This window comes from Xiphophorus couchianus, chromosome 7 (assembly GCF_001444195.1).
Source record: "Xiphophorus couchianus chromosome 7, X_couchianus-1.0, whole genome shotgun sequence".
NCBI classification, from domain to species: Eukaryota; Metazoa; Chordata; class Actinopteri; order Cyprinodontiformes; family Poeciliidae; genus Xiphophorus; species Xiphophorus couchianus.
The window spans coordinates 12,759,990-12,785,412 of NC_040234.1; the positions used below are offsets into that span (position 1 = coordinate 12,759,990).

The following is a 25,423-nucleotide window of genomic DNA, read 5'->3' on the forward strand; positions in this document are numbered from 1 at the left end:
TCAATGAAGGGACTTGCCCAGGAGGCCCAGAGCGCCAAGCACACAAGAACTAAGCCGCTCCGGTGGAAGAGGAAGCCTGTGAGGAGAAATCCGGTCCAGAAATCCAGTCCAGAATTCGCAGCTCTCTCCGGGCTTCTCAAGTTTCACTCCGGCGGGTGCTGAGCTCTTTGTGTTGTCAGGCAGAAACGCTCAGTAGTCAGGGTGGCGCGTGTGCTCAGACGGGCACCCCGGCAGCTCACACAATTAGACAACAGCTAGAAATTTCTCCCCTATTTTCTCTCAAGTAGCTGGCTACTGTCAGTCACTTTCTTTTATTTTTTAATTTTTTTACCCCCGTTTTGTTACCATGTCTCTGGGAGTGGAGTCTGGATTCTCGAGCGAGGAGGTGCTGAACAGCCGCTTCCCTCTCCACCGAGCTTGCAGAGATGGAGACGTCGGTGCCTTGTGCTCGCTCCTTCACTGCGCCTCAAACCCAGCCGACCTTTCGGTTGAGGACACTTTCTACGGCTGGACGCCCATACACTGGGCCGCTCACTTCGGAAAGGTAGAAGTAGCGAACAAATAACCGATCTGATTGAGTAGGTTGTCTATAAATGGGGGGAAAAAAAAGTGACTGGTTGTTTGAACTCCGTGACGGAGAGGCTCACATTTCTCGGCCATTTCCTGGTGTTTGAATTGAACGAAGCCATCGTTAATCGGAGCAAGAAAAAAAAAAAAATAGTGCTCACTAGCTAACGCTTTCCCAGCTGGTTTTTTTTCCTGAAATGTTTTACATTTCGTGTCCGTTTTGTATTTAGTAATGGTAAATAAATAGAGACTAGGCGGGAAAACCTAAACATCTGCTCGTTAAGACGACGTATTGTAAAATTGTGGAAAGCATTACAGTTAGCTAACATGACCGACAATGACTAACTTTTACTTAACATTATCCACATTATGAAGCACTTTTCATTTTATTTATGTAGAAGGATTGATTTGATTAGCATACACAACACATTAAAGCGTCTTTTAAGGCTACGTGTAATGCTATATCGCTAATTTCTGTACATTTAGTCACGAATCTGTGCTCAGATTTGCATTTACAAAAACAGGGCCTGGCTGCGTGCCCAAATCCATCTAGGCTCCACAGATAGTATCGCACTTGTCCACACCTGCCCAGTGTCTTAGACAGCAGTGCACAGGTTTCTCCGTGCAATCTAACCTTTGTTGTTGCGCAACACCCCCCCCCCCCCTCCTTTCTGTCTCTACTCTCTCACTCTCGTACTTCCTCTTCTGAGAGGGGAGATGTGCTACCAGCTCTCCGTCTAACGGGTCCGTTGAGTTTCCTAAATCTGCTGGGATTTACCCTGTCCAGAACTGAAGTAAACTCTGTTTAAGCTGGTTTCGAGAAACGATTCGCCTGGTTATCTGACGGCCTACATCCAGGTGTCCCACCCTTCTTCCCCCTGTGAATTAGCCAGACTGAGCAGCCTACAGCCAACTAGTTTCACAGAGCACACCTGTTAACGGTCGCTCGTTCTCTATTTTACAACTTGCATTTGTTATTGAACCAGGTAGGTTTTAGTGACTCGGGCGAGTCCCAAGGATGAGGTTTTAAATATGGGCTACCAGCAACCTAAAAACATTTTCCACCTCTTCCTCTCCAGAATCAAACATCACAGCTATTTTACAACCATCAAAGAACTTTAAGGTGACTCATTAACTGAATGTCCACAACATCTTTTAGATTTTCTTTATGCTAAATATTTTATTAGTAAGGCATTTTTGCAAGGGTCAGTACAGCTTAATTCAGTAGCAGAAATAATCAAATAAGTAAAATCAGTCATCTAGTCTATCTTTCCCTACTGCTGATACTGAGAACTAAAAAAGGGAACCTTTGAGAGAGACGGACGGAGTTTGGCGTTTCGAACCCCAGATCTGGCTTGATGATGAAGAAGGTGTGGCAGCAGGAGGAAGATGTTGATCGGCGAAGGCCAGGATCTCCGCAGGTCTGATGAGCCTCCTCTCCGCATGGATGCTGAGGTCACACAGGACTTGGTGCTGGCAGGAAAAAAGGCACCAGTTCTTCTTCCTTGTCTTTGTCTTCATCTTTGTCTTTGGGGTCAGAACCCAGCCGATGAGAGAAGTGCGATTCGAAGCCACAGATTGTGGGCCAGACGGGTTGGTCTCCATGTGCAGGACAGTCTCCGGCTCCGTGGCCCCGGCTCTTCTTCAGCTGCAGAGTTCTTTGTCCATCTCGATCTTGGCTCGAAGCTGCCCGGAGGATCCAACGAACGGTTCCTCTTTTGCACTCACCTTATATAGGGTTCATCCACCCCCCTGGTGCGCCTGCTGTCTGCTTAGACAGATGATCTCATATCCATCACTGTCTTACAGACATTTCCTGATGTCTGTGCCAATGTCTCAGGGTTGCTCAACCTCCTGTGTCCCTTGCCTGCACAACCTTTCACCTACTCTCTACCTCCAACATATCAGTGATGTTTAATTGCAGTTACACCTTCTTACACCATTTCAAGTTTAATGTCAAAATCACATTTATATCACATTTATTTTCTTTAGCTTCTCTGATTTAGCATTCATTTATAATTTTATAACCATAACTTATATCACATTTATTTTCTTCAGCTTCTCTGATCTATCATTCATTTATGATTTTATAACCATAACTTATTAATTATTCTTATTATAATCTTAATGTGAGTTATTACAGATGTTTTTCTGAAAAGAAACCAAGAATAATACATGATTCTAATTATTTACTACTAAAGTTACAGTTACTTGTTTTTCTTGTAGTTCCCACAAATATAAGTGTATTATTACAAGTAAACCAATATTCATATAAGTATTTTACTTTGAATCTTATCCAATTACTAATAATGTTTAGATTTCATTCTTTAAAACTTTCATACTTTAAACTAAGGAATAGTCTCAGCTATTTTTATAAATCTGCAGGCTGGAAACTTCCTCTTTTTCCAGGAAACCTGCTTTTCTTGTTTCATGAATCTCTCTGACTGACTATGATTTCTTATGATTAGATAGAAAAATGTAGAATTAAAGCAAAGTTTGCATGAGACAAAAACAACACACACAACCAGATTTATTTTATTGACACTTAAGTCTACTGTTGGGCCTTGATATCACTTGAGTGATTCATTTTAAAGATAACTTTATTTATTATTACTGTTAAACTAAAATCTCCAGCATGGGGAAGTGGGATGAGCTCGGATTTTCTTGACACCCCCTCCACGAGGTCAGACCTTTCACATGCTGGGATTCCATCACCCTCCTGCAGTTCGCCGTCCTCATCCCCTAGAAAGAGAAGAAGTTCGTCTGGGATGTGAAGATGCAGATTCTTCATCCTCAGTTTTCACAGAGGGCTCAGTGTAGTCATCAAAACTCCACTTCTCTTGACACCTTCTTTTCAATGCACAGCTGGAGTGTGTGATGCGTCTGGTTCAAGTGGGCTGCGGCGTGAACTCTGTCACCTCCAGGTTTGCGCAGACGCCCACTCACATCGCTGCCTTCGGGGGCCACCCTGAGTGTTTGCTATGGCTACTTCAAGCTGGTGCAGATATTAACAGACAGGTATGACGCCAGATGCACACATGGCACACCATGAATACATAGATTTGCAGTTTGTTCAGTGCAAATTTACAGCTCTTATTTCCTGAAAATTTGTGCTGCAAAGTAGCCCCAGATAATAGTCAGTAGGAGAAATGAAGTGAATGAAAAGAGCAGAGCAGATCTTAGATGATCCCATCAGAGAGGATAATCCCAACTCGGGGATCATTGCCTTAGAAGTATTTCTACTTACTCCACACTTGACCTATATTAACATGAATGAGTGTTTGTCACATTTTCTGCAACACAAATTCCTATCGGGCACTTTTGCGTTTTGCTTTGTTCCTCTACTCTCTGTGGGACTTTTATGCACTCAGGCTACATTTTATGCTCTGCCGCTCTACTGAGAAGAGATTGGATTAGTAGGTCACAATGACATAACATATTGTCGTCATCATGAAGCCCGCTGATCTTGTTAGCCCTTGAAATTCCTCTCCATTTTTTGTTGAATCAACCTTCTAAGAGTTTGAGGTTTGGATTTAAGGTGTTTGTTTCAGCTGACTGCTACTGGGAAGCGGAATGGAAAAGTATCAAGAGTGTGGCCTACATTGCACTGTGGTTAGTGGCAAGGCCTCTGAAAGAGTCTGTTTCCCTTCCTCCATTCGCAAGCTGACAAATGTAACTGTAAATGTGTGTGGGCGGTGTTGATGTCTGGGTGAAAAGTTCAGACGCAGCTCTGCCGAGTCACGCACTGCTATCATTTTTGGAGCATGTTCTCAGATGTGTTGAGGGAGGATTCCAGAAAGCATGTACAGATAGAGGTCTACCTACCAATTAGTCAAATTTTCCTCAGTTTGTCGGAGACGGTAAGAAATAGGTGTTGTAAAAATCACTATCGTAATGTTTTTTGATGTCCTAATTTGAGAAACGCAGAAGGCGGGGAACTCCCGCCGAAGTGTGTCATTGCGGCTACCAAACAGATTGTGGTGAATATTACATGCAAAGAAAAAAATAAACTGTTGGATAAGATCCATGCCTTGCTCATGATGTGACACTGAAAGAAAATCTTTTGATTGCTACATAATCAATTTATAATCACATGCTAGCCTTCTGAATCATAATCAATGTGCTTAGAGAGTCCCACCACTAATGTTGTTGATCTACTTTTTTAAATTAAATGAAAAATTAAAGGAAGGAACATGTGCTGAAGTAGGGTATAATTTTTTAAGTTGTTTAATTTTGAAATAAAACTACTGCCTCCGTCAAGAAACCTTCCACACGTTTTTCTTTCATGGTCAGATTTTAATTATTAAACTAAAATAAAAGTGATTTTAGATGTGCAGTACTTAGGGGTAATCCCCCCCGCACCCCCCAAAAAAAATTGAATGGGTTGGAACTGCTACATAAGAACTGCTACATAATCTGTAATACTGAAACCATAACCTGCTGGCGTTATCTGGGTAATTTGTTGGGCTACCTGCTCAGGTAGTGAAGCTTCAGTTTGCTACTCAACATACTTGTCACTCTAGCCTCTGTTGCTTTTAAAATAGGCAATCATCTAATATTAAGTCCAAAATCCACTTTTTTTAGCCCTTAAAAAATACAGTTAAAGTCACTTTTTAAACCTACTGGATGCCATTAATTGTCCAGAGTCTGATCTCTTCTAATAGAGCTTCTTTTGTCATTTTTTAGGACTATGTGGGCGAGACGCCCATCCACAAGGCTGCTCGAGCGGGCAGTCTGGATTGCATCAATGCTCTCTTGATTCAGGGAGCGAAAGCTGAGTAAGTCCTGACATCAGTCTCGTCCACGTTTCTTTTCCTCTTTAATATCCAACATTTCGGTTGCACCTTTACAAGGGACCACCATTACATTTAAATTCAAGATAGCAACATTTGGACGATTACGTTTTTGCATTAGTTCTTAAAGATACGAGTGCAACTAGATGAATGAAAGAATCTACAGATTTGAATAAAGGTTTTGCCAACAAATTGCATTTGTTAGTGAAATGCAGCACTTGGCTGAAAGTGAGAATCTCTATTTAAACGTCTTATGTTAAATCTATTTGATATTGAATGTGTAACACATTCAAGTACCGTATTCTCCTCACTATCAGGCGCACCTAAAAACCTTCAATTTTCTCAAAAGACGAGCGTGCGCCTTATAATCCGGTGCGCCTTATATATGGACCAATATTGAGCCACAACAGGTCTCGCAACTACGGTAAGCAGCCGCCGACTTCATTTTCCCCCGTAGAAGAAGAAGCGCGTGGTGCATGCCGAGATATATGGCTGCGTGAAGCGTGCCGTTTCATTTCCATTTGTGTGTTTGTGTAAAGAGCCAAAATGGCTCCTATTAAGAGACACGCTTACGACGCAGAGTTTAAGCTCAAGGCGATCAGTGACGCAGTAGAACTCGGGAATAGAGCAGCAGCGAGAGAATTTAACATGAACGAATCAATGGTGCGGAAGTGGATATATATTGTGATTGCACTAACCTTTGATTTACCGTAACAGTATCAGACTGTTTTTTACGCGTTTATTGAATCAAGGAAAAGTTCCCCTCCACTATACAGTATGTTATACCTTGCTGTTGTTAAAAGATAAACTGTGTCACGAAAATACTACGTCACTTACATTACCTCGGGGAAAATAATCAAACAGCTGTTTATTCATTTTGGGAATGAACAGAGTTTTCAGAACGCTGGCTTGTAATCTATTAATAAAGTTTGACTGACCTATCTGACTATTTTGTTGATGTTCCCTTTAGCGCAGTTCCATCTAATGGATGCATAACGTAACCCCAGCTTCTACTGTAGCGTCTATTCTATGCGCCTTATAATGCGGTGCGCCTTATATATGAAAAAAGTTTTAAAATAGGCCATTCATTGAAGGTGCGCCTTATAATGTGGTGCGCCTTATAGTGCGGAAAATACGGTAATATCTTTTTTTTTTTTGTAAAAAGATATACATTTTTTAAGCTCTAAAATACCACTTTGATCTGCTACAGTGAGTTCAGTTCAGTAGCAGATACTGAAATTAGACTGTGGTGAAGGTCTTGCTAAGATGTGCTGAAGGTTTATTACATAGTAGTAAACAGCACATCTTTACATTTGATGAAGAGTTGACATTGCTTTAGTCTGAGATTTTTTTAATCTTTATCATCTCCAGATTGATCATGAGATTTGTTGCTCATTAACATAGAGCTGATGTTGCTCCCTTGGAAATGTGATGTATTTTGTTATTCCTTAAAATTGTTGTTTATAACAATTGGCATTAAGTTGTCTTTTGTGTAATATAAATATTAACTAACATAGATTAATATAATCAGTAAAGTTTAAAAATTGTATTTTTAAATGCTTAAAGGAAGAAAAAACATCTTCTGAATTTTGAGAAATAAACCCAAGTAAAACTAGAACATTAAGTTTCACCTGCACCTTTGATCTTAATGAAGGATTTATAATTGCAGCGCAATCATTGCACAAAGAAAAGGACAACTTAATGTAAAGGTTGATAAACTGTTGATTATCTCTTAGATTATGTTGCATGACATTTGTTAAACTAGAGTGTGGTTTTATTTAACATTGTTTTTCTAGTGTCTTACATACACAACTTTGACTGGATGACCAAATGCACATTATTTTCTTTTAAGCAGTTTTACTCCTAATTTCTTAAAACGTTGCCGGCTTTTTGTTGCACGAGATGAAATTGCAGAGATAAAACTACTTGAGCCGCTAGTTAATTTCCTTCAAGTGCTTAGAAACACAAAGACTGTCATTGTTTTGTGTTGAAAGGAGAAAAAAAATATAGATAACGCTGATTGTCAACAAAACCACACCTTGTGCCAAGACGGTTCCTTTCATTGGAAACATTTAATGATTGATGTAGCCGAAGAATGAAGAAAAAGGCACACCTAGTTTTTTATTTCTTCCTGCATTTAAATCAAAGACCTGCAGGGAAGCAATTAAATTATTTTACAATATAAGTTTTTTCTCCTTATGTAAAGGCGATTAAAAAAAAACAAAAGACAGGTTTGCAGCATTTTAAATTTTTGAAATGCTGCAAGGAAAATGTGTTTCTTGTCACTCAGCCAGGTTTTAATAAATGTTTTAGCTTTAGTAGCAAGTCTGTCTGCATTCCTTTAAGAACATAATGGGTAACATTAAATAATATTTTCATCTCTGCTCTGTTCGTTCGATGGATGCATTCTATTTATTTAATCTTTCTTTCTTCTTCTGAAGTGTTTTTTTGACCTGCTCTTTCATTTTCTGCAACAAATGTTCTGCTTTTTTGCTTTGAAGAGACATTACAGTATAATAACTTGAAGCTACCAGGGGGTTTACAGAGGGAACGGTTCTGCTTATGCACCTTTAGAGGTCTAATAATGCTGAGCTTCTTTAATAATGCGCCAAATATAAGAAAACACTGCAGAGTAGAGAATTGGCTGTTGTTGGAGATTTGCTGCAAAGAGGCCAAAAATAACCTTTGGCATCAATATAATTTGATCATGTTGAGTCTTTTGTTCCTTCTTATTTTTGAGTACAGATAAGAAATATAAGTTATGGAAACATTTCTTGTTAAAAAGGTTGTAGACATACAGGTGTTTTTTCTTGTTTGTTTTTTAAGCTTTTGACACCTAAATTATAATACATTTATTTACATTGACATATGACCAAACTAATTGAGATTTACCTTTTTCTCCAATGCTTAATTTTCATGTTCCAGTTACTCTAAACCCGCCTGGTTGCTTAGATTATTTTAGCCAGATAAATGTGCATTCGTTCAAATGTTTTCAGCCTAGTGTTATGTGCATTTGGTCATCAGTTGATGAGTTTTATTTATGATTAAAATGTTATTCTTTTTTCCCCTGCAGATCACAGATATTTAGTTCAGTCTATTATGAAGTCTGTCTTCTGTTTTATTTTTTATTTTTATTTATGATTGAAGATTATAGTGGGGGGAAACTGGGAGGAACACTACAGCACACAAGGTGGGAATGAGGCTCATGACAAATCATTTTTTTAAATGAGATTTAAATATGGAAAAGACTCAGTAACTTCATTTAATGTAGTTCTGTTAAATATCAGACATGTAACATCTAAGATGGGTCTGTTTAGGTAATATCCTCAAAAAACAAATTCTGTTTGAGAGCTAGAAAGATCTCAGAATATTATTAAACAACATTATTTACATGTTAATACAATTTTATGTAAACCAACACATTTTTATGTCAGGATGAACATTTTGAAAAAAAAATTCTTTATTTCAAGTCTTTTATTGATTCTCTGCATACATTTCTATGATAACACATATTTAAATATTTATCAGTCAGCAAATACTTTCCGCTTTATTCCAGGAACTCGTCCATAGCTTTTGTTTTGGTTTAACACCAGAAAACCGTCAAATAGTTGGACCCACCTGATGTTGCTCCAACAGCAATTTATTAAACAAAGCAATTTATTGCATCACACAAACACAAATCTTACATGCACCATACTGAGGCTCCCACCAGTAGGAGGATTAACACATTCGGTTCGTATCCATTGTGCCAGCCAGAGAGGCGTTCACACACTTTAAAAACCACTGAAACTCAGGCTGTTGTGTTTCTATCATTGCCCTTGTGCAGGACTTCTTGCCTCAGTTTTATTGCAACACTTGACATTGTTCTAGAATCCTGAGCAAACAACCTTTGGTCTCAATTTTTTCTCTTCATGTGCTTATTAATCTTCAAAGCCTGCAATCAACCATCTGACTTGTGAATTCACAAGAAGAAACAATTCACCTTTTTATATATATATATATCAATAAATGATTCATATAGAATGTTCACAAACTTAGCCTCTTGATGTTGGAGGAAAAGAAAATACAAAAAAAAAATGAATTAAATTGATTAGATTTTTATAAAGACACCATGTTAAAATTTGTAAGATTCCTCCAACATGAATTCAGCAGTGAGGATCTTTTCAAACGGCACCTAATGGGTGATGCTGAGCTGCTCTAAGGGCTCTGATTTTATGCTTAAGAATTTTAATGTAATATATTTTAATAAAACCTTTGCTATAGTAAATCTGAAAGAGCCACAACAAAAGCATGGTCAATATCAGTTCTAAGGAATCCTTTAATAAACCTAATATATCTTTATTGTTAAAATATCTACAAATTTAGTTTTCTGTAATATTTTCCTGACAAAGAGATTTGTCTTTGGACTTGGTAAGCTTTATAATAAGCTTCTTAGAAGAAGTAAGAGTTGAATATAATTAAGATTTTGTCTTCACACATCCTGTATTTATTGGACAAAGTCCTACACAAGTAACCTTAACTTCACCAAATCCTTTTGTTTTTGAAATTTAATTAAAAAAAGAAAGATACTTAATTATGCTATGTTAATTTAAGTAGTTTGTGCACTGAAGAGCAGATAAGCCATTCATCTCAACATTGAACCGTAGGGGGCACTGCTGCAAAGATAAAGCCTTTGTAAACAAAGAAATTAAGCAGGAAGTACATTCTTACTACATAATCGGCTTTTATTTTAAGTACTATGCAAGCTTTGAGGTGTTTAAAAAATCTTTAGGCTTGTAATTTTATATCACATAACTTGTATTATAGCACAATAAGTCATAAAAATCTGAATGCATAAGACAAGCTGGAACAACTTTGTGTTATTGTAATATCAGTAAAATCCCTACAATCTTGAACAAAGATTTTGGCAGTGAAACAAATATTTAGCATCTTGATTACTGGAATACCAATAATCATGTCACATGTTAGTAAATCAAAGTTGTTTTCTTCATAATTCCTGAACTTCCCTTGGACATATCTACTCCTAAGTGCTTGAAGAAGATCAGAGTTTTTCACTCTAGCTTCTCCGCTCACCCTGAGTTACCCAGAGGTTCTCACAGCAGTCGAGACTTTTTGAGGTTTTCTGGCCACAGGTCCAACATTTCAACCTCATAAGCTTTAACCACTTAAATTATTATCATCATGCTGACAAACAAAACGACCATAACTTTGTTCCTGAACCGATGAAAGAAGTTACACTTCATCCCACACTTTATTCTGCTGGGTTGCTGGGCAGAAATGTGACTAAGCCAGGTCCAGATTTAGATTGTACCAAGATACTTCAGTGTTGGCATGACGGAGACAGAACACATGGCAGCCCTTCACCTTTTCTTCTTGGGTCAAATAGTTTCAAGCTCTTCCAAACCACAAGAAGGATACCATGTTAGTTTCCAGGCACCTCAGGCAGATTTTGCCTCAATAAATTAAGGCTACCTTAACAATTCATCTTCTTATGTCCACTCTTGTACCTCCTGATTGTCATGGATTTCTTTGTCCTCTTTGTCAAAAAAAAAAAAACCTTCCACCCGAAGCCTTCCCTCTGTGTGTGGATCCATTCATTCCTGCCTGCTGGTGTTCAAGCTGAACCTCTTACCTCAAAGTTTTTCAAGTTTTAGAAAATGGTGGCATGACTGCAGCATCATTTTTGTTGGAGGGAACCGCAACTTAAATAAGACGATGCTAATTTTTTTGCTGCTTTTTTATAAAACTTGAAGTGATTTCAGCTGGACTCTTTCTCAGCTTTTCAGTTAAAGATTTTGCTAAAATTTAATAAAGCTCTTGAAAATGGCAATATTTGTTGGATCGCTCCACTTAATATGTTGGAAACGACATGCAGTCTCTTCACAAAAATTAAGATTGCAAAAACACATTTGTATCACTGCCAGAACTCCTAACTCGAATTGGATTAAAAACGGTTTAGAAAGTGATCAGAGTCATAGTTTGTATTTGTCATGAGCCTCAGAGTATTAGGGTTGGTTCAGTAATGAGCTAGCTGCAGGCAGGACAGTGCTGAGAGGCTGCCAGTGACGAGTTTAGAGCAGCTGAGTGAGATGAGCATCATGTACTGACCTGTTTAATGCTAACATCATCCTGTTGCTATGGTTATTCATTGTCATTTCACTGTACCAGATGTCTTCCTTTATACACAGAAATGTTTTCTTTTATCTGTCACAGTATTAACCCTATATAATATCAGTCTGTTTTGACATCTAATCTTTGTCACCTTTTCCTTTATGAAAGTGACAATAAGTTACAGAAGAGAAACGTTTGCTATAATGTTAACAAAAACAGAACCATACATCTTAATGTTTTGCAGCCATTGAATTGGAAATGACTTGGTTTTTTCAAGTAATCCTTGAAAGGGGGAGAATAGACACTGCTGAGTCTGCCCCGTTCCCTGGGATAGCCGCACTGTTGTGGCATTGAGTGTTCTCACTATCGCTTCCTATCTACACACTGGCAAACTGTTGAGGTATTTCTTGCGGTGATTGGTTTTAATGCTAGGTTTTTTTAATGAATCAAAACTAAAGTTGTTGTTTGTTTTTTTTTAGACCTGCATGCTTTGCTTATTTATCCATGATTGTTCCTATACTTAGACAGTTTTTTTTTTTGTTTTTGATTTTTATAATTTGTTTTTGAACTAACCATAAGAGTCCTTTATATGGACAGGTTTAATCACGTGAGTCCCATGTCAAGATGTAGCATGACCGTAGGCTGCCTCTGGGAGGTTAGACAATAGTTAGCGAAGATGCATATTGTGTGCTTAGGACTGAAAAGCAAAGCATACCAGGCATTTACAAAGAATTAACGCTTCCCTTTTTTTAAAAATTTCTTATCCAAATCTGGATTATTGGTGTGTATTGTTATCCACCTTGTTCTATCAGTGTTTTCCGTAGATGTGAGGTCTCACTAAAGGAATACCAGTTTAAACCAAAAGGGTGAAGCTAAATTTAGTTTGAAGGGCATACAAGATCAAGTTATTGTTTGACATAAAACTTAACAACAAAGTAATGTTGGACATAAAACTGCAGCATCTAATATGGAAAAGAATATGAAATTTCTCATACTAGAAATTCCTGACGTGCATTTTCTTAATTTCTGTAAAATGTAAATACTTAAAGCTTTTCAGATACTCTTTGGGTTGCATGTTTTAAAACATTGCAACAAATGCTAACTAATTCATATTTATTACAGTGTATTAAATAGGAATTCTTTATATGCTGATGAAAACCTGATTTGAGCCTGGATTTATAATGAGCGCTACAAGCTTAAAAGCTGGTTCCCTAATTTACCAGAACAGAAATACTTACTGAAATGTTTCAATTGTATTGCAGCTTGCAATGACAAATACATTTTTCAAAGAAAAGAGTAGCCATTTTAAAAGATGATGCCACTCATGTTTATAGTTAAATTTAACTGCATATTACAGGATAGAGTGGCTTAAAGCAGTAGTGGATGTCAGTAGAGAGTTTGTATTCCTGGTGTGAGACTGGTCCATCTACCCGAGTATTTCTTGGATAAATCCGATCTTCTCTCGGAAGCGTTAATTTTAAATGGGGTCGGGTAATGTGCAGCAAGTTTTTGTGATTTTTTTTTTTGTTAAATCTTGAATTCATTGCAAAATGTTTTATCATATGCACTAGCTTTTGAACTGTTTCATTTTGCACTACTGTTTAGATAAGAATGCAGAGAATGAGTTATTTCTAATCGGATATGAATGACGAAACAGTAACTGTGCCTTAAATTCTGCTTCGTGTGGAAGCCAATGTAAATATTGTTAGAGTTAGCTTACACAGGTTATACGTCACTAGTGCTGTTTGCAAAGTTTTCCTGTAGTGCCTTTACATTTTAAATAATAATAATGGGATGGAGGTAGATATAGTTCAGATTTTTTAACTAAGAGCCATTTATTTTCTCAGAGAACCTGCTTTGATACATAGGCACAGAACAAGTGCGCTATAGTTTTATTTTCTCAAACAGAGCAAAGAAATCCCAATTATTAAGCTGAAATTATACTAACAGTAATTTTATTTAGAATAGATGCACATGAGTTATTTACCTTTTTATAGCTGTCCAGCCTAACTGGTGGACAAAATAATTGTTTTTCTAAAGTCCTCCCTATAAAAGGACACAAATTATGCGTTAGATTTTAGTTTTAGTTTTTACATTGCTTCCATACTTTAGGGGCACAAACCTTTTGTCTGAAAATTGGAGGACATTTCTGGCACAGCACTGTTTGTCCATTCATTATTGCACTCAGAAAATTCCTTTATATCTGCTGCAGCTGGACATGATTAACACAACTGCTTACAGCACACAGACTCTAATTTAAATTATTAATATACAGGTATGACTCTTGTTGTTCCCTTGTTCTCTTGTCTTAAGAGGCTTTAAATTAGACTTCCTCAGCCGGAGAGAAGATGTCAGAATCCTTCATGCTTGACGATTTAACTTTTATCTTGTTTTATTCCCTTCCTCCCTCCGGTGGAGAGACTTGTCGAAGGAAATGATCCTTATGAATGATCTGTAGACATTTCCGAGTCTTGATCATCTTTGAAGAATCCTTTGCCTTCACAGCTTTTCTTGTTGGGAACGCTTCAAAGGAATTTGGATGCAGAGCCTCTTGAGCATCATAATCATCGTCAGAAACAAGAAAATGGAGTTTCATTCAGTTCCTTGATAACTTTTTCATCTCTTGCAAAGAAGCCTGTCTCCAGAAATGTTCTCCTTTTGAAGTGGTGACTGATTTGACGCAATGTGTATTCATCGTCTCCAGTCCCCTCGTTCGCTTTGGAGACACAAACTGAGCATAAAAATGTCTCCAGTTGTTCTAATCATGTCCTTTGGCAGCAGATAAGTTTCCCTAGTTCTGTGGAAACTGGGAAATGAACGAACTTCCATGTAAAGTGCAATTGATCCGAAGAGGATCAGTCGTCATCTCTCATGAAGATGACGAACAGTATGAGACAGGGAAGAGCAGAACAGGCTAATTTTCCACATCTATGAATGTCTGTGTGAATATTTGCTGAAATGCTGTTTGTTGGTGTGCGTGCGGGTATGTATGCGTGCGCTTGGGCTTGTCTCATGTTGTCTTATGTGTTTTTGTTCTTATTTGTGTAACTCAAACGTGCAGTGAGTGTTTCTGACACTCCCTCTTCCCGTTGTGCAGCATGAGGAATGCCAATGGGCTGACGGCTGCTGACCTGGCCCACGCACAGGGATTCCAGGAGTGCGCTCAAATGCTCGCCAATGCCCAGAACCTACAGCAAAACATGGCGCAGTCCCTTAACGGGGCTTTTTTGAATGGCGTGACCCAAAACGGGGGCCATGCTCACGCCACCATCCAGGGACGCAGCTTCTTGAATGGTGTACCCAACAGGAAGAGGTCCTTCGAAGGCAACGAGGCGAACCCATTGAAAAAGTCCAGACCCAACGGTGAGATCACTCAACGAATGTTTCTGTTGCTTTGGGTTACCTTTTGAGAAATATACAAATATATTAATATAAATGCGTGTTATCACTGTGCATTATATGGTAAAAATTTAATCTGTAGAAATCCCCAAACAATTTACAATTCAGTTCTCCCAAAAATTATTTCTAATAATTCAGGAAGCAAGTTTTCAGTACTGCAAAAACATGTGACAGATTCTTAAGTTTCTTTCATAAATATGACAAAAAGGCTTCTAAGTGTTACGTAAGTGTTTTCTATTAAACTACTGGTGTTCAAAGTATGGTCCGGGGCCCGATAGGGCCCAATTAACTTTGTGTGGCTCCAGACAACAATTCTAGAACAGTACAAATCTGTCTTGCAGTACAGGAAGTTGACGCCGCTAGATATATATTTTTTGATGACTAAAAAAAAAAATTTTTTCCAGAAATTGAAACATTAAAATGGAAGATCAGTTTTCATTTTCACTTGTACTCAAAAGCATTCCTGATTTGTGCAAAAATTGGCATTTAATAAATGTATTCTTTTAAGAAAATAAAAAGTAAAGTGTCTAGCTTTCTTGTAATAAGACAAATGAACCAAATCCTGTTTTTGTTTTTTCTTTTTATCTACAATGATCTACCCCTTTGTCACAAAGTGAGAGCTTCATTTGTTTCACTAATATATTGCATAGGTTGTTTGTTGTTGTCGTGTTAAGTTTGGCTGTCTTTTTAATAAAAAACTAAAAAAGCACTTTTATTTAATGATTATGATCAAGTTTGGACACTGCTGCATTATAAACTCAAAATGTAGCACCACATATTCAAAATCAGTTGGATAAACAATCACAGAAATATAGTGTGAACAACATCGAAAAGCCATATGACAACTGTGATGTTTTTAATCAAAACCAGCTGTGAGACTTTGTTTTTTATTATGCAATAAGTCACATTTTATTTGTTTTATGAATTTTATTAGCTCAGAATTTTTGCATTGCACAAAAATGAATCAGTATGTCATCCTTAAAAAGAGAAAGAAAGTCAATTAACATAATTTCTGAAGAACAGCTCTTAAAATCAGTATCAGAAAAATACAAGTTAAGATTTAATGTCTAAAAAGCAACTCCGTCTGTTCCCAGGACTGTCCATGGCAGCTGGACCGCAGAACGGGAGCGGGCCACCAGGTGGCCCCGGTGAAGCCCAGATGGGGAGCATGAACATGGAGATGGCACCAGCTGTAACCTCAGGTGGGCCTGGAAGCTTTGCATTTGGGCTGAATGGGTTTGCCCCGCCTCAGGGGCCGTGGCCGGTGGATCAGTGTGTGAACCAGGGGCCGCAGGACGAGTCGAGCCCTGCTGCTAAAGAGCTGGAGGTCATCACTGTGGCGTCAATGCAGACTCCATGTCGTTGCACTAACTCTTATGCCTACCTGTAGAGGGAGCTGTGTGCGCGTGTGTGTGTACTGGTCCACTAATATAAATTTGTATTATCAGATCTACCTGTTCTGTGGTTCACACACAACAGAATGACTTAAATTGGAAAGATGTGTAGAAGTGTGTGTGTGTGGTATGTTTCATACTTATCTATGTAACTGATAATATTTGGATGAATATAACTTTTTTTTCTAATTATACATCTTATAAATTTATATTTCTTTCCAGTTTACCTGCATGTAATCCTTTAGGTTTATATTTAAAGTCTGATTTTGTTTTGCACAATTTTATGGAAGTACTTGTGCCCATCTAGAAGAGTATATAGTATGTGTCAGATTAATAAGTACTTTTTGATACCTTGAGAGTTTGTTTTTTTTCCTCAAGTAAACTTTTGGGAATTTCAGCATCTGTTCTTGGATTTACAAATTTGACTTTTAAAGAGGGATAAAACTTGTGTTTACTCACAACAGCTTAGGCGAGAAATGCAGATTTACATTTAATTTATTGTCATTTACAAAATTTGTAAGTACAAGTTTTAAATAAATTTAAAACTCGGTCACTGTTAGACATATGTATTATTGATAAAGCAATCTCTCATGATATTATAAACTAACCTAAACCATTTTATAATTTCAGCCAAAGCATATCCCAACATGAATGTAGCTTTAAAAGATAAATAATCCTCCTGCCTTTTGTAGTTGGTAGCTTTTCAAATGCTACTTGGGCTTGATCCCTCTTGTTGTTTCTGATCTGGTTTAAATACTACATATTGTATATTCTGTGTGTTGTGTTTTTATTCAGTCAGCAGGGCTTACTTGTGCGTGTCATGTCACAGAATATCTTATGTAATTATCAAATTTAGTCATCTGTTTTACAGTTGTTTTAAAGCAGCTCAAGGAAGATTGCATGGTTTTCACAAAGCCTTACATCCTGAGCTTTTGTTCAAGTTTAAAAAAAAAAAATCCTATCCATTATTTCTCCCCTTTTTATAGATGAAAAGTTTTTTCTTTCACTATTGTCTGCTGTTCTCCATGCTGGTGGTGTTTTCTGTTTATACTTTTATATGGAAGAGGTGAGTGTATTTTGAAAATGCAGTTCTTTGTACTTGGCAGGTTTAGCTTTGTACTTGACTGTGTAAAAGCATTAAATGTGGATGGTTTTTATAAACATGATGGTGTTTGCCTTTGTTTTTTTTTCATGCTTCAAGTCATTCATTGTATTTTTTTTTAATCCATTTTTTAAAAATAGCTTTTATATATAAGAAAAAATGACATGCATTTTCTCTAATGCTAATCATTAGCATTAGATGCTTCGCTCCCGATGCTTTGTGGATTGCCAGGATTTTAATAAAGTTTTTGGGGAAATTTCAATAAATTCAGTCATGCAAAGCAAGGACTGACTGTTCATGTGAACATGACTCACTTTCACCAAAGTCTCTGGTCAAAGCTTGTCGAGTTGCGTCAGGATCTTGGGTGCATTTCGCAACTTATTGATCATATTTTGTGTGGAATCCAGAAAGTTACAGAACAGCTTTTTTTTAGTGCTTTGAAACTGGGTCACTTGCTAGTCTAATTTTATAACTGGCTGCCTGTAGTCAAATACTATTTTGTTTTAAAGTTGTGCAAAACAAAATCAGTCCAGATTTCACCCGCATCATATGTAATGAGCAGGTTTAATCAATGTGTATTTGGTTTATTTTTGATAACTGTTTTTGTTTACAGTGGCAGGTGAGAGACACTGCGGGGATTTTTCCTCAAGTAGCCCAACAGCAGGAATGCTCCTTGGTCAGCAAATCTACAGTGAACTCAGTAGCAGTGTTGGCAGCCAGGTGGAGCATCAGAAGTCTGTCAAAGCAGAGCAGATGTATGACCATACCCTCTACAGCACCATGCTTCTGTACCACGGATGCTAAAGTGATAAGAATGTAATTGATTTTAAGCATTCATCTGCCTTGAAGCCACTCAGTGGTCAAGTTTTTGTTGTGTTTTTTTTTTTTTTTTTTTTTGTAAACAGGATGTATATGGACACATGAATGAATCATAATTTTTTTTTTGTCAAGGTTGTTGAGTCTATTTGTTTGGTTATGTTGCCTATGATCTTCATAAAACTAAAGGATCCATGATGAAGCACTGCCAACACTACAGATAGATTTGTTTCAAGTTGATGTTACCTAAACCAGTTTAAATACATTAATTGTATATCAATACAGAATTAAAGAGTTTTCCAAACGCTTACGTTTTCTTCCCCGATTTATTTTTTAGATTGTTTAAAGATGAACGATTTTTAGATTAATTAGGTTTAGTTTGGTGCAATAAGTACCAACATTTAGAGTAGAGGAAATAATGAACTGAAATGGGTGAAGCCTAAGAAATACCACAAATGTACATTTATAGCACAAGCATAACTTACAATCCTTCCCCTTTTATATAAAATTTGCTCGACTACTTGACTTTTTTCAGCATGTTTTCCTGTTGGTACAAGTTTATTTCACCTAATGCTGCCAGTTAAGTTTTCTTGTCTTAAAAATGTTTTTAGTAAATAGTTGTTCAAGTGAGATTGGTATGGATTATTGTTTGAAAAACCTGGGAATCCTTTTATATTTGTGTTTTGTTTTTAACACTTCTGGAAAATAATATAAATACATAAAACTTTCTAAAGGACCAAAATTCTGTAAAGGATTTGGGGCAAAATACTAGCCCAGACTATGTTACAATATACTGAGGTCATAATATACCAAAAAAAAAAAAGTTTCCTGGTACTTGACCTTTACTATTCAAATACCAACAGAGTATTTTATTGATTGATTTTTCGTTCTAAGCTTTCCAGTTTTTGCCCAGAGCACAATAATGCTTATTTAAATGGTTAAATAAATTAATGACTGTTCTGCTCCTGGCCAGCTCATGAACTGAAATCCTGATTCACATGTGAAACAGCAGATAATCAATAGGTTCACGTGTAAGGACACACCATACCTGCCAGAGGGAGCGAACGTCATCATCACTGCGCTGCACTAACGTCACGTTTCTGTGGCCACGCCTCCTGACAGCAGATGGTATCAACCATAATGGCGGGGGTGTGGATGGAAGTTATTTAAAATAGCATTCCATAAGATTCACATATCCTGTGTGAAATTCGTATTAACAGTGATTATATGTATGTTTTGTTTATTATATTTAATATAAATTTACATTCAAAGGCTACATACTGCTTACAAATGGTTAACATTTTGCACTTGCCCTCCTCCTATAAGGGTGGTATGGCCCTTTAAATCTATCTGGGCTAAGCGGGGAGTCAGGGTTTTCTAGAGAACGACGTAAAACGTCGGCCGCGGTGTCAAGTTACGGGCCGTTCTTGTCAAAAATAAGCAGAAGTATAATATATTAATTTAGTTTTAAAGGGAAAAGGTCCCTGTTAGTATAGTTCAACAACCAGTAAGAATTTAATAGGCTAAAACATGTCCACTCCGGCCAGACGAAGACTTATGAGAGATTTTAAACGGTGAGTTCACGGTCTGAAATACCGCTGGGTTAGCCGTTTTTTTCAAAACAGCTAACGTTAGCCTAGCTTACGTCAGCTTGTTAGCGCTAGCGATGATATTTTACAAAAAACGGCCAATTTGAGCTTCTTGGGTTATTACGTCTTTAACACCGATAGCTTTTGGTTAAAATCTGTATTTAAGAGCCTGTGTGATGCAGGTAAGTATTGTTAAATAACAAAGAGCGAGAAACGCCGGAAAAGCGAACAGTGCTAGTAGGCTAGCCGACTTGGTTTACTGTTACAGTTTGTAACTGCTGGCTAACCCTTAACTAGCCACCATTTAAATGTCCCGACAGAAGTAACCAGATTGACACTTTTTTGAAAACTAACGTTCGATTAAATCTTCCCTCCTCTTGACAATAAACTCTAATAGCGTAGTTGTTGATAAATTCGTTTGTTTTATAGCCCTGTAATAACAGTTTATTAAAGTTAATTTAAGTAATATTTTCATTGCCGGAACTGAATAAGTTTTGCAATGTGAGGTGACCATACAATCCCGCAAATCCCTGAAGATTGACTTTAGTGACGAAGGAAGTGACAAAGGAAGTCACGAACAAGCGGTGACTGCATTCTGTGAAGGGAGAAGCTGAGAGAGTTCTTGTTCTGACTGTACAGGAACATTTTGTCCACGAAAAGAGTTGTTTCTGTATTTAAAGCAAGCTTCACTGCGTCCAAAAACACATATCTAGATAGTCTGTTCATTTCAGGGTTCTTTGGCAGAACGTTAATATTGGGGAATCTTTTGAGTTGAGGATTTGGTTTCAAATAGCCTCAACATTGTATTGCAACTTGTATAAAGTTTCAACCCAAAATAAATTTAAAAAATGCTCAATTTCAACAGTGTATTAGGTTTTGGCATAAAATGTCTACCTATTTATTGTTTTGGTAGGTAGTTTACTTGCAATGTTTTGTTTACTCATGCAAAAAGTCAAGTTTGCTACAGTGAAATGACATGTTTGGTATTTAAAACAGCAAATGTTAGTGAGACAGGAAAGAATCTCTAACCTGTCTCCTCAGCCAGGTTCCGTTTTCCCCTCTCAGGTACATTTAAACTAATTGTAGTTTAATTAATATGCCCCTTCTGAAAACAACATAATGGTGTGGAATGCAGTCATCTTTGGATAAGGTGCCAGTCATAGAGCGGCTCTTTTACATCCCAAGGGAATGAAAATGTCCTGTTTTCAGAGGTAATGTTGGGATTGTAGTTATGGATTGGATAGAGGAGGTCCGACCTTGTGTACGAGCTAGACATCTATCGCCAATAGATCAAGCATATTTTGTGTATGATCACCTGGAAGGTGAAACTAAAGAGGAGAAAAGATATAGATGCCTACTGACAAAGAAAATCCCGAACACATTTTTATTTTTTTTCAATTTTGCAAGAATTGTATGGTTGTTCTAAATCTTATGTAACTTTAGAGGATCTTTTTTTCTAGAAGAAAGAAAGGGCTGAGCCATAAGAGTCCCCCTTCTCTTAACCAAAACAAAACCCCAAAATAATTTTAAGCAATAACTACCAAGAGTAATTCTTAACTGAAACAGTAGCAGGTCGATTTTTTGATGAGGAAAACCAGTCAAATGTGCTCCTCGTGCGTCCAAGCTAAGACAGCTTAGCTTTGGACTAATCTAAGCTGTTTTAGCTAAAGAACTAAAACCGGTTAGCAGCCTTTGTCTGATAGAAGGAGTCTTGCTACTTGCAATGCTAGTAGCAATTCAGTAGGGATGATGATCTTTTGTAATTTTCCACATTTGCCAAGTATGTAAATTACTTGAGCTATAATTGGGGAACTGATTCACCCATAGTTACCATAAATTTATGTTTTCATTTGTTGAAATGAAAAGGTGCATTTGTATTTTGCTGAGATAATATATAGATTTGGGTGAAATATGATTTAAACAGCAAGTAAAGCATGTTGGAAATACAGCTTTACTGCATGAATGGACAAATCTTGATTCTTGCCTTAAAGAACTTTGGTCCAACCATATATTTCCTTTTTTGATTGAAAGGCTACAAGAAGATCCTCCAGCTGGTGTCAGTGGTGCCCCTTCTGAAAACAACATAATGGTGTGGAATGCAGTCATCTTTGGGTAAGAATGTAAAATGTACTTAGCTAGAAAATTTCAATATAAAATGTAAAAAAAAAAAAAAGAAGGAAAAAATGTGTATTTGTTTTATTTTTACAGCCCTGAGGGAACTCCCTTTGAGGATGGTAAGTATCTGGTTTTATTTTCGGTCTAGAATGAATTTCAAGGTTTAGTGGGTGCAAACTTGAAATGCAGTTCCTGATACAAATTCTGCTTTTCATTTTTCACTGATGTAGATTGATTGAATAGTACTAGTTAAATATTATTTTTAATTTAAAATGCATTTGCAATAAAACCATGTTATTCTTAGTTTTATTTGTTTTGTTCTTTTCTACCTGTAGTAGGTTATTGTCATTTGTAACTTTTATTCTTTCTAATTAATATGTCGGGTCACAGCTTGTTGTTCTGTTTCCTTCATCCTTTAACCTTTATATTTTTTTGTTTTTCCCTCTCAGGTACATTTAAACTAATTGTAGAATTCACAGAAGAATATCCCAACAAACCACCCACAGTGCGATTTGTCTCAAAGATGTTTCATCCAAACGGTAGGAGGATTGTAACCTGTGGTCACATTACTTCATTAGTGATTGTTGTGGGCCGTTTCTCAATATGTTTTTGTCCACAGTCTACGCAGATGGCAGTATATGTTTAGACATTCTACAAAACCGATGGAGTCCTACTTACGATGTGTCCTCTATACTTACTTCCATCCAGGTAAGAAATATCAACATAACAAAGCACAGACGTAGATTTAGTCTTCTTACCCTTTTTGTTCAAAGAAAGGACAAACAACTGGACTACAACCCGAGTGTGTAAACCGTTTCAAAGTGTCAAAATCAACAAAAATAATCTAGTTGCTCTTAAGGCAACATTTCTGAAAGTTCCGGAGTAAAACCAGCTTTTCTTTATTCTTTTTTTAGTTGCATCTTGAATTGATATGATGTTCAATACTTGGTTTTACCATCAACATTTTGCCTTGTTTTGAGGATGATTGGCCAGTTCTGGAAACCTTCAAACTAATTCAGTTTCTGAACTGGCTTATTGTATGTTAAAGCAATTAAAATAATAAAAAAAATTAAGCTACCTGCTACTTCATCATAGGAAAGAGTAAACCACTAATCTTGTTCTCAATATCTCTATCGAAGCTTACTGTATATTGAAAAAATTGATTAAAAAATGTTAATATCACTGAGTCTCATTCTATGGCTAAAAAAACACTTCAGTTGAGAAAATCATATTTTAACTTAATCTTTTTAAATATATTTTGATTGTTAAAGGTGCTAAAATTTCATTTCTAATGGCCTTAAAATGGTGTGAACTTACAACACTTTGAATATATTAGCCGACAGGTACTGCAATCCAGACTGAAACTTGCAGAAACTCTCTAACTTGAAAGCTGTGAATGTGACATTCAGTTTCTGTTCACATTTTTTGCCCAAAAGTCACTTTCTTTATGCTTGCTTTATGGCCTAACTAAACTGTTGTTTGGATTAAATATTACTGGAAACATACAACTGTGAGGTTTTTAAGTAAACAGCTGCAGAAAAACAATAAACTTAAACTAAGAAATTTGTAACATATTATTGTTTTTGCCCCTCCAGTCTCTGCTTGACGAACCAAACCCCAACAGTCCTGCCAACAGCCAAGCAGCCCAGCTGTACCAGGAGAACAAGCGGGAGTACGAGAAGCGCGTGTCGGCTATTGTTGAACAAAGCTGGAGGGACAGTTGACCTGACAATCCCGACAGCTGCTCGCTCCATCGTTAAGCTGTGTGTACTGCAAGTTGTAGTGGAGTAACTGAATTTTTAAACCTTTTTGCTCCCATCTTTTACTTTTACGCTTTTATGCACTTTACCCTCAACTTCCCCAGCAAGGTTTTTCTGTCGGCCCAGCGAGAGTTTCTTTTAATTTGGTTCCCTCCTTTTCTAGTCAACCAGGGGAAACGGGCCATTAAGCTAAACAAGAAAAAAAAAATCTGGTGTGTTCTTACTTGCTTTAATAACTTCCCATGACTTGTTATGGTAAAAGTCTACAAGGGTGCATCATTTAGGTCATGGGTTCTTCTCTGACTAAACCTGATTGGTTTAGTCAGTTTTCACAATGCAGTGGAATAATGAGCATCCTGAGCATCACCTGCTACAGCTAAACCAAACATCTCTACACCACATCCTTTGCTGTGTTGTGAACTGTTACATGCATGACATAGTGTATTCACAATCCTGTTGCGTTCTCGTGTATATAAAGAAACCTGCAACTGAAATTATGTACAGATTTTGCACTGGTTGTCCCACATGTCACTTTTTCCAGTTCTTGTAAATAAACAAAGTCATCCTTAACAGGGAATGTTTGACTTTTTTTTTTTTTTTTTTACTCATAATGCTATTATTCTAAGAGATGGAGGCATTCTGGTTTTGTAATTAATTTTAAGTAGAGGTAGAAGAATTGAGAAGTACTGAAAATTTCAGATGCCTGTTCTGCCTTTGATAACTAGGCCATATATTTAGTATTCATGCTAACCTTTCTCTACATGTGAAATATTGTTTTGCCCAGCTTTTGCAAAGTTTTTTCACAATTCTGACTCTTTAAATTCACCGTAGGCAATAGTTTGAGAGCTGTCCAAATTGCACACTACCCAGTGAAATGTATAGTTTTATATTAAATGATCATTACATTAAGCTGTATAAAGTATAATTTAAAATTTTTCACAAGCTAATGAGGGAGGTGCAACAAACAGGTAAAGGGAAATCAGTCATGAGACCAACATGATTTATTGACCTACATGCAAAACACAAATACTGCACATCTCTGAATACACTATCCTGATGGTGCAGGAAGATTGTAAAGGTTGATGGATTCAACTAAAAACAGGTGAACACAAAGACTCGGGCAGAATAACAGTAACTCTTAACCAGAGCGCCAATGGCTCAGATTAAAGCACATTCGTGTTAGAATGGCCCAGTCAAAGTCCAGACCTAAATCCACGATTCTAAACTGATCACATATGCTATCTATACAAATCATTGAGCGAAAGCTATTTTGGAAAAAATGAAGACAAATTTCAGTCTCTAGTTGTGCAAAAGTGGTGCAGATATAAGACAAAAGACCAGCTGTGATTACATCAAAATGGGTCCTACTGAGTAATTCTAAAAGCATGCCGCACTTATCAAGTTTTGTTTCTTTTTCTGAGGAAAAATTGTACCCTCACTCAACCATTATAAGGGTTCTTTCAAAATAAGATCCCGAACATTTAAGTCCATATTTTACAAGCTGTAAAAGACTGGAAGGGCCTTGGTATTTATTTAGCCATCGGCCATGAGTGAATGATAAATGCTTTGACTAATATAGAATTGTATTCTAGTCGTATCTCTTAATTTTAGACTGTGTTTCCTCTTTGTTATTTTTCTTCCTATTATTCATGTTGGATTTTGATGTCTGTAGTTTTGTAGTTAGTATTTGTAATCATCATTTACTGGTCTCTCTTGAAAAAGAGATTTTTAATCTCAATGAAACGTACCTGGTTAAACAAAGGATACATACACACAC

The 25,423-nt window shown here is 37.0% G+C and overlaps 2 protein-coding genes across 2 annotated transcripts; both read left to right on the plus strand.

Moving 5' to 3' along the window:
- Positions 1–346: 346 nt before the first annotated feature.
- Positions 347–18,488, plus strand: ankrd10b (ankyrin repeat domain 10b). The gene is made up of 6 exons (XM_028022285.1): positions 347–544; positions 3,433–3,585; positions 5,254–5,345; positions 14,569–14,834; positions 15,965–16,072; positions 17,980–18,488. Exons 1-6 carry the CDS (start codon positions 347–349, stop codon positions 18,168–18,170), a joined length of 1,008 nt encoding a protein of 335 aa, XP_027878086.1. The 3' UTR covers positions 18,171–18,488.
- Positions 18,489–19,542: 1,054 nt separating this feature from the next.
- ube2al (ubiquitin conjugating enzyme E2 A, like) lies at positions 19,543–24,216 on the plus strand. Its single transcript, XM_028024176.1, has 6 exons — positions 19,543–19,756; positions 21,803–21,883; positions 21,980–22,005; positions 22,336–22,425; positions 22,506–22,594; positions 23,482–24,216. Exons 1-6 carry the CDS (start codon positions 19,713–19,715, stop codon positions 23,608–23,610), a joined length of 459 nt encoding a protein of 152 aa, XP_027879977.1. The 5' UTR covers positions 19,543–19,712; the 3' UTR covers positions 23,611–24,216.
- Positions 24,217–25,423: the final 1,207 nt, after the last annotated feature.

Excerpts from the sequence above, each read along its gene's own strand:
- ankrd10b (XM_028022285.1), top strand. The coding sequence starts at position 347 with ATGTCTCTGGGAGTGGAGTCTGGATTCTCGAGCGAGGAGGTGCTGAAC. Across the intron at positions 545-3,432 it reads GGGCCGCTCACTTCGGAAAG|CTGGAGTGTGTGATGCGTCT; the intron begins GTAGAAGTAGCG and ends TTCAATGCACAG. Across the intron at positions 16,073-17,979 it reads GGCACCAGCTGTAACCTCAG|TGGCAGGTGAGAGACACTGC; the intron begins GTGGGCCTGGAA and ends TTTTGTTTACAG.
- ube2al (XM_028024176.1), top strand. The coding sequence starts at position 19,713 with ATGTCCACTCCGGCCAGACGAAGACTTATGAGAGATTTTAAACG. Across the intron at positions 22,006-22,335 it reads GGGAACTCCCTTTGAGGATG|GTACATTTAAACTAATTGTA; the intron begins GTAAGTATCTGG and ends TTTCCCTCTCAG. Across the intron at positions 22,426-22,505 it reads AAAGATGTTTCATCCAAACG|TCTACGCAGATGGCAGTATA; the intron begins GTAGGAGGATTG and ends TTTTGTCCACAG.